At 43.7% G+C, this 7,444-nt stretch overlaps 3 protein-coding genes and 1 pseudogene across 5 annotated transcripts; 2 read left to right on the top strand and 2 right to left on the bottom strand.

The window, feature by feature from the left end:
- Positions 1 to 203: 203 nt before the first annotated feature.
- Positions 204 to 2,849, bottom strand: LOC110176529 (acyl-CoA Delta-9 desaturase pseudogene; annotated as a pseudogene). The gene has a single exon (XR_015273196.1). The product of XR_015273196.1 is annotated as an acyl-CoA Delta-9 desaturase pseudogene (transcript).
- LOC110176531 (coiled-coil domain-containing protein 12) lies at positions 2,561 to 3,685 on the top strand. Its single transcript, XM_020942911.2, has 2 exons — positions 2,561 to 3,215; positions 3,274 to 3,685. The coding sequence occupies exons 1-2, from the start codon at positions 3,091 to 3,093 to the stop codon at positions 3,620 to 3,622; spliced, it is 474 nt and encodes a 157-aa protein (XP_020798570.1). The 5' UTR covers positions 2,561 to 3,090; the 3' UTR covers positions 3,623 to 3,685.
- Positions 3,613 to 5,453, bottom strand: Sas-6 (Spindle assembly abnormal 6). The gene is made up of 4 exons (XM_020942904.2): positions 5,145 to 5,453; positions 4,234 to 5,082; positions 3,843 to 4,176; positions 3,613 to 3,760 (listed from the first exon to the last, which is right to left on the bottom strand). Exons 1-4 carry the CDS (start codon positions 5,316 to 5,318, stop codon positions 3,702 to 3,704), a joined length of 1,416 nt encoding a protein of 471 aa, XP_020798563.2. The 5' UTR covers positions 5,319 to 5,453; the 3' UTR covers positions 3,613 to 3,701.
- Positions 5,454 to 5,526: 73 nt separating this feature from the next.
- Positions 5,527 to 7,418, top strand: LOC110176528 (uncharacterized). 2 transcript variants are annotated; one of them, XM_020942905.2, is made up of 5 exons: positions 5,527 to 5,668; positions 5,742 to 6,027; positions 6,087 to 6,705; positions 6,771 to 6,992; positions 7,060 to 7,418. In XM_020942905.2, the coding sequence occupies exons 1-5, from the start codon at positions 5,660 to 5,662 to the stop codon at positions 7,109 to 7,111; spliced, it is 1,188 nt and encodes a 395-aa protein (XP_020798564.2). In that variant the 5' UTR covers positions 5,527 to 5,659; the 3' UTR covers positions 7,112 to 7,418. The 2 variants fall into 2 exon arrangements, with proteins under 2 accessions (XP_020798564.2, XP_020798566.2); XM_020942907.2 differs by having other exon boundaries at positions 6,771 to 6,996.
- Positions 7,419 to 7,444: the final 26 nt, after the last annotated feature.

The following is a 7,444-nucleotide window of genomic DNA, read 5'->3' as shown; positions in this document are numbered from 1 at the left end:
AAACTATTGCCTGTCCCGAGCTGTTTTTTAAGTATACGCGCAGTAGTAAATTTCAGTGAAGTGAAGTGAAGCAAATTCAAATGAGGGTTGGCGGGAAGTGGGACGATAACGATTGGTTCCGGCCGATTATTTTTACCGATTACTGATCCAACATGGTCTGCTGAGCGCAACTATAAATTATTCAGTGAGTAAAAAGACAATAATTACAATTCTAGTAACAATTTTATTTTGATTTTAAATGTATTTTAAATTTTAATTTGTCTTTGGCTTTTGGCTCCCATCGGGATCCATCATAAAACTGCGCGCTGGTGGGTTATGGTGGTATCGGCGACATCCTCGCTGCACTGGTCCTTGTCGCCCCAACCCCACACGGGGTGGGAGCCATCTCCCGTCCGTTGAACCCTCCGTCGGACCAAGTCCGGAGACACACTCTTCAGATCGTAGGCCCAGCCCAGCCAGGCAAAGAAATTGATAAACGCCGTCGTGACGTCCCGGGAGTACGGGCCCAGCTCGGCACTCTTATAATCCCAGGGAAAGACGTGGTGATAGTTGTGATAGCCTTCTCCAAAGCGCAGCCAAATGAGGAAACTCTCGTCGGTGGGGCTGATCTTCTTGTCATATGGACGTTTGCCGTACATATGCGCTGAGCTGTTCACCAGCCAGATAAGGTTCAGGACGGTTACCCAGCGAAGCAGGGCCATCACTTGGAAGGAGACGTTAAACGATTCACCCCACAGATACATCGGAAGCACAGTCGGCATAACAAAGCAGATGAGTGGCATCAGGAGCATGTAGTATTTCTTCTGGAACATCACCAGTCGATCCTGCTCCAGGTCAGAGAGGTCGATTTGCTTGCCTTTTTCCACCACCTGGGGATGTTTGCGGACGCACAGCCAGCCAATATGCGAAAAGAACCAGCCTCGCTCCGAGTTGTACGGATCGGCATCCGTTTCCGAGTACTTGTGATGCACTCGATGGTCCCGCGCCCAGATATATACCGCATCCTGGAAGGCCAGCGTGTTGAGGAACAGGAAGATCAGGCGGAGGGGCACGTTAGCCTTGAAGGTTCGATGTGCCCACAGACGATGGGCGCCGCCGGAAATGCCCAGGGCGGTGAAAATCATGGCGAACGGAAAGACCAGAATCGTCGTCAACATAGCCTTCGTCATCAGCAGCCAAATGCCGTACAACGCGGATAAATGAAGTATCACAAAGAGCACAATGTTGAGCCAAACTAGCTGCAGCTTCCGCCCGTCTGTGGTCTTCAGTTGACCAATATCCTTGATAAGGCCACCATCGACTGTCTCCGCATCCGACTCGTAGAGCACTCCGGTGGTATCTTTACTATTCGGTGGCATTCTGTTCTACGTTTGAGTCTGGGATTGCCCCGGCGTTTTACTTATACCAAATTCCAATAGCCGGAACCGAGATGTGATGTACACTCAGCGCTTAGGTTCACGATCTATTGTAATTTGAATCCCTAAAACAACGCACAAATTTACATATTAATTTGTTGGTTGGAACATATAGAACTGCACTCATAAAAAAAAGTAGACCTAAGACAAGGATAAAATTTTTAGTATTAAGAAGGCACCATAAAATCAAGACCACCCACCATAAATACAATTTTAAATCAAGAAAATGTTCCCTTAAATGTAAAATACAATTAGTTTATTTTTAACAATCAAATAATCTTTTAAATATTCACAAAAATTTCGTTTAATTTAAGATATGTTTTTATAAAAAATATTACCCTAGATTTGAGAAATTTTTGTGTAGGGCAAATTTTGAGGTGCGATTTTTTAAATATACGCGAGAATTGCAAAGTTTTTAGTTTGATTTTAGGTAAACACTTTTATGAGTGTGGACTACCTCAACGCTAAAACAGGGTAATTTTATTCAAAAACAAATTTAGGAAAAGTAATTAAAGTCAATCAAATCGAAAGGAAATTCATGCGCATATTTTAGGAATTCTTTAATTCGACCTGGGGTAACATGAAATTCATTGTAATTCCTTTAAGCCTTGAATACCTGAACATTAGTATATATAATACTTTAATCATTGTACTTTATAAATTTATTACATAACACTGAATATTAATATAATTCTTCTAAAATTATGTATATGTCATATTTACATATTTTATTATCTGAAAATTTATTCAGAAGGAATTTATAATATTTTCTCAGTGCACAGATGCCAATTTGATTATTATTGGGTGTATCCGTGTATATGTATGTACCTTCTCGATAAGTATAGATTGCCCCCTATTTATGCGTCGCACGCGAATAAAAAAAGACGTGAGTTGAATTGATAATATTGTCTCAACAGCAAACCAAAAATTCTGGATTATATAAAAAGTTATAAAAGCCGTTCGTTTTTTTATTTTCTTTCAGTTTGTGAATGGAAATGCTCGATGTTAATAATTGTAATATTGGCTTGCACTTTATCCTCAAATAAAAATGCATTGGCTGTCTAAGCCCAGACATTCTGGCCATACTTATAAGCCTCATTTTATGGCGTTGAATTTAATTTAAGTAAAGCTAATGTTATTTACTTCTAATCCAGTTGCTATACGACATGCTCTGGACATCTTTTTTAACGCCTAATCAATTCTTAGATCGGTGTCCACTTAATTCATATTAATCGTAATGCTTATATTTATTATTATAATTATAACATTATAACCTTCATCCGGCAAGGCCGCACCACCTGAAATACTAATCAACTAATAAATTATCCTACTGTAGAATAGAAGATCTCATTTTAATTATTGGAAAGCAATTATCCGAAAATTACTTTAATTATTAAACTCTATGATACATACGAAATCAAATTAAAATATATGCTATAATGATACCGGAGTTTTTTTTATTTACCCCATAGTTTATAGATGGTTTTATAATATTAAAATAAATTATTTCAAAATTCAATTCGCTAAAAACATTGCTATCGATGTAAGAAAACAATATCGAACTATCGCTTTTCCTAAATAACCGAAACTATCGAATGTTTGCCAGCTCTAGGTCTCAAAATATAAACAAATGTGAACATATTTCGAAACTGGCGTAATAAAGTTTAAATAAATTATGGACAATAACGTAGGCCGCTTAACCGAGGAATCTATAAAACGCAAGGAGCGCCTTCAAAAACTGCGTGAGCAAGCACAAAATAAAGGGGGAGATGCCGCAGAGTCCACTGAGAACTTGCCGAAGTAATGTTGTTAAAATGGAACATACAGGCAATAATTAAATTCATGTTCCGGTTTGCAGACCTATTTTCCGCAGCTACAAGCCACAAAACGAGAACACCACCGGCGAGATTCTGGCCCAGGAGCCGACGGGTAGCATCGAAACCGCCGTGGAGGACCAGCTGAGTCTACTGCAGCAGCCAATGGTGATCGACGAGATTGATATAACCAATCTGGCGCCGCGAAAGCCGGACTGGGACCTTAAGCGCGATGCCAGCAAAAAGCTGGAGCGATTGGAGCGACGCACTCAGAAAGCAATTGCTGAACTAATACGTGAGCGTCTGAAACTGAACCAAATTGAGGACATTAGCCAGGCGGTGAACGTGGCCACTGCCCATGCAGGAGAAAGTGTCCAGGAGGATTATGACTAGAGCCGAACATCTACATTTACTGAACGCGTACAATATAAAATAATAAAAATAACGAGAAACTTAGGAGCACTATGCTTAACTAGCGTCGATTCTCCTTGCCAGTGGGAATGGAAAGTCGCTCCTTTAGGGTGAGGATCTCTGTAAGAAGATACGAATTGGTATTTTGCCAATTAATTATTAATTAATTAAAGTTAATCCGGCATAAAGAAAAATTTCTTACGTTTGGAGTACTTTTGCTCTAATCCTTGTGCAAAATTACGCATTGACTGCAATTGCTCGGGAATCTCCTCTCTTAGCTTTTCAATTGTTATTCGTGCCTGACGGAGCTCATCCTCACGCATGGCTAAAAGCTGCTCCTTTTCGTGGACGGCCTTTTCCTGCTGAAGGGCCACCTCAGTGCGCCAGGCGATAGTTTTCTTGTGGTTTAACAGCTCCTGGCTCTGCTTGAGGATTATTTGATTGGCCTTTGATATTTCCTCGGAGGCCATTTCCAAAGCCTGACGCTTGGTGTGCAGGATTTTCTTCTCGGCCTCCAGCTCGGCCGAAATGTTGGCCTTTTGAAAACACGGTTATATTATTCGTTTAATTTTGTTAATGGATTTTCTTTATACCTTCTCCTTGTTGCCTTTCTGAATGTGTTCCTGCAGCTCAACTGTGTGCTGCTTGAGATCCTCGATCTTGTACTCCAGCTTGCGTTCCTGCTTTCTGGCATTGGCTATGTCTGCATGAAGTTTGTCGTTTTGCTCCTTTAGGGAAACCACACGCGATTTGCAGCACGCTAGTTCTTCAACCAGTGTTTGACATCGTTTCTCGCTTTGCTCTTGGCTTGTTTTCAGGTCAGCTTTGTCCAGGGAAGCCTTATCTAGCTGGGCCTGGAGTCCAGCGATCGTTCTGCGATGCCGTTCCAGTTCGCTACTTCGCTGGTCGTTAACTTTGGACAGGTTCTCCTGGACTTGTTGCATCTCCAGAGCATGCTTTTCCTCAAGCATCCTGGTATTTTCCGCCAAGGCTTCTCTGAGATTGGTGTTTTCCGTGCCCAGACGCTCCATGTGCGTACGCTGAGAGTTGAGCTCTGTTTGGATCTGCTGAATACTTTGCTCCAGCATATACTGCTTGGTGTGGGAGGCATCCAGCATTAGATTGATGTAGAAGAGCACGGTGTTTAAAGGGGCAGAGCGGCAGGGCAGACAGAGGTGTACCAAGTTTTTGAAGGACCGAATTTCTACGAACTGCAGGTGGTAGTCGTGGCTTTGGCTTGATGCGAGGCTCTTGTCCCTGGCGGACAGATGCAGTTCCAGTTTTCCAGCCTGGCAGTCCTTAAGCATCCGCACCACATTCTCCATAAAGCCAGAAAAGGTCACGTTCAACGACTGATCCTGCTTCAATTCATGAAAGGAGGCGCTGTCCACGGTGGTAATGTACATGCGACGCTGGTCTGCTTTCTCAGCCAAACGCAGTTGCTGTGGATCAAGGAAAGATGAAAACTGTTATATCCTGAAGGATTTGCGTTGCCTCGACTTACGATCAACTCCTTAAAGTCCATCCGCTCTGCGTACAGTAGGCACGCCCGCCTATTGGACCGCGTCATGTCACCGTTGAAGCTCACCATCATTTCCACGCTCGGAAGGATGTTTACCACGTTCTTGCTAAACTCCATGTTGTCAAAGTAACTTTCCTCATTCCCAGGTTGCCACATTTGTCCATAAGCTGCTGGTAATCATGTATTTTAAATATTTAAATTTGTAAACAAATGCGAAGTCTAGCTGAAAGTAATCGATACATCGATGCTTTCACATGAATCGATATTTCTCACGAAACATGATGTTCTTGTTTTAACTGTAGAAATATATATAAAAATATATGTATATTTTAAATATGACTATTTACACAAATGTTCCAAATTTATTCATTGTATTTATTTAGTGTTGATCGCATACATCGATATTTAGCATGTCTCATCGATAGCGATTGCAGCTAGCGATGGGAGAGGTGATAAAAGAAAAAACCGAAAATATATAGAGAATTTTTTAAAAATTCATGTCTACTGTACGTAAGAGTTAAAGAGATTTCCGTAGGCGGATGGGGCAGAACCCGTGTAATGCAAGCTTTATCCATGTAGCCCGCCAAGGTGTTCGTTGGCAGCCTGCCGCGCTGCAAGCCGGAGGAGTTGCGTCGCCTCTTCGCCAACTACGGCTCGGTCGTAGAGTGTGACGTGATGAATCGGTGCGCCTTCGTTCACCTGGAGACCACGGACATGGCGGAGGCGGCCATAGCAGCCCTCAATGGTATCGTTTTCAAGGGCCAGGCCATCGTCGTGGAGGCGGGAAGGCCGAAGTACGGCCCTGGGAACGGCAGTCGCGGTCCGCCGGCCAGTGGTGACAGCCAGGGACGCAGGCCTTCCGAAGGTAATATATTTCCCATCCGAGATGTACTTACATTTAAAGGTTAATGTGCGCCCATTTAGGACAAAGTAGTAGCCCTAATAAGAGATCCACAGAGGCGTCCGGTAACAGCTTTAAGCGGAACTTCCGAGATGAAACCGGCGGCGGTCGCCGGTTCTCTAAAGATGGGCGCGACGCACGGGGACCCAACATGAACAAATTTGGACCTGTGCGGAACGAACCCAACTACAGGCAACAGCGGAGTGCTCCCTACAATAAGGGACGGCCGCAAAGCAACGAGACCGGCTCTCAAGCGACCGGATTCAGGAACAAATTTGCGGGCGGAGGCAATGCCGGAAATTTTGGGGGAGGAGGAGGAGCCAACGAAGTCAATCGCTTCGGGAGCAGTCGGTGGGACAATAACGGTGGTCCTCAAGCTGGAAAAAGAAACTTCAGGAACAGTCCGACAAGCGCATTTGGAGGAGGCGGCAACAGCACTAGCAGAAATGACTTCAGGGCTGGCAGCTCCGGCAGCGGTGGTGGTGGATCGCTTAATCAAAGAGGCGGCGCAGGCAGCAATGTGCGTCAGGATCGCCGTGGCTTTGCCCTGCCAGTGGAGCATCAGCATCAGCAAATGAGCTTTGGACGCTTCGGAAACGGACCCATGAATTCGCACAGTCGCAGGGACGCCGGCGCCAGTGGGTATGTTAACAATTAGCCTCTACCTGATTTTTTGAGTTAATTTGAGTTTCTTCTTTCCTATTCAGAAGTAACCCACAGGGCGGACGAGGTTTCTACAATGGAGGCGGGGGCTTCAATGCCAGACGTGGCAGCAGTGGAGCAGCCAGCAACGAACACAATAGCCAACAAGGTGGCGGTGGTCCCAACAAGCGGGGTGGAGGGGGAGGAGGATTAGGAAAGGTTCACAATCAGAATGGCTTCAATGCATATCACACGGAATTTCCGCCTTTGGGAAGTCAAAGGAACCGGTGGGTAAAGCCATATGTGCTTTAAAAGACGATCTGTACTGCATAAGCAATGTTTTCCCTTTTTCAGATATAATGGACCCCGGCCTGGAGCAAATATGGGCGGCAATAGAAGGTTTTAGGCAAGTGCAACTCCACTCCGATGTTTGGCCAGTCCACGCGAACTCCAAACTCCCAACTCCAATTAATAATGTAATAGCCGAATTTTGTTTTCCATACTTTCGCGCTCCGAATCGTTTAGTTAAGCTGACGGGATTTAATATTATTTTTTATTTTAATCTGTCCTATAGCCGTACTTTTAAGACCAACATCAACAGTATATTTGTTATTCGTAGTTAAGATTGTTTCAATATTTAAATGCAATACTTAAATAATCATATTAATTGTGTAAAACTAGATACGAGTCAATCAATACAATCGTAAATACCAGTCGCTCTTGCTTTCATTTCAATTTC

This window comes from Drosophila serrata, unplaced genomic scaffold (assembly GCF_035046125.1).
Source record: "Drosophila serrata isolate PLE 108 unplaced genomic scaffold, ASM3504612v1 contig_376, whole genome shotgun sequence".
NCBI lineage: Eukaryota > Metazoa > Arthropoda > Insecta > Diptera > Drosophilidae > Drosophila > Drosophila serrata.
The sequence above is the reverse complement of the archived record's forward strand: the minus strand, read 5'-3'. Positions and strand labels throughout refer to the sequence as shown.

Excerpts from the sequence above, each read along its gene's own strand:
- Sas-6 (XM_020942904.2), bottom strand. The coding sequence starts at position 5,318 with ATGTGGCAACCTGGGAATGAGGAAAGTTACTTTGACAACATGGAGTTT. Across the intron at positions 5,083-5,144 it reads TGGACTTTAAGGAGTTGATC|CAACTGCGTTTGGCTGAGAA; the intron begins GTAAGTCGAGGC and ends CTTGATCCACAG. Across the intron at positions 4,177-4,233 it reads AGAAAGGCAACAAGGAGAAG|GCCAACATTTCGGCCGAGCT; the intron begins GTATAAAGAAAA and ends TGTTTTCAAAAG.
- LOC110176528 (XM_020942905.2), top strand. Across the intron at positions 6,028-6,086 it reads GGGACGCAGGCCTTCCGAAG|GACAAAGTAGTAGCCCTAAT; the intron begins GTAATATATTTC and ends GCGCCCATTTAG. Across the intron at positions 6,706-6,770 it reads AGGGACGCCGGCGCCAGTGG|AAGTAACCCACAGGGCGGAC; the intron begins GTATGTTAACAA and ends TTTCCTATTCAG.
- LOC110176531 (XM_020942911.2), top strand. The coding sequence starts at position 3,091 with ATGGACAATAACGTAGGCCGCTTAACCGAGGAATCTATAAAACGCAAG. Across the intron at positions 3,216-3,273 it reads TCCACTGAGAACTTGCCGAA|ACCTATTTTCCGCAGCTACA; the intron begins GTAATGTTGTTA and ends TCCGGTTTGCAG.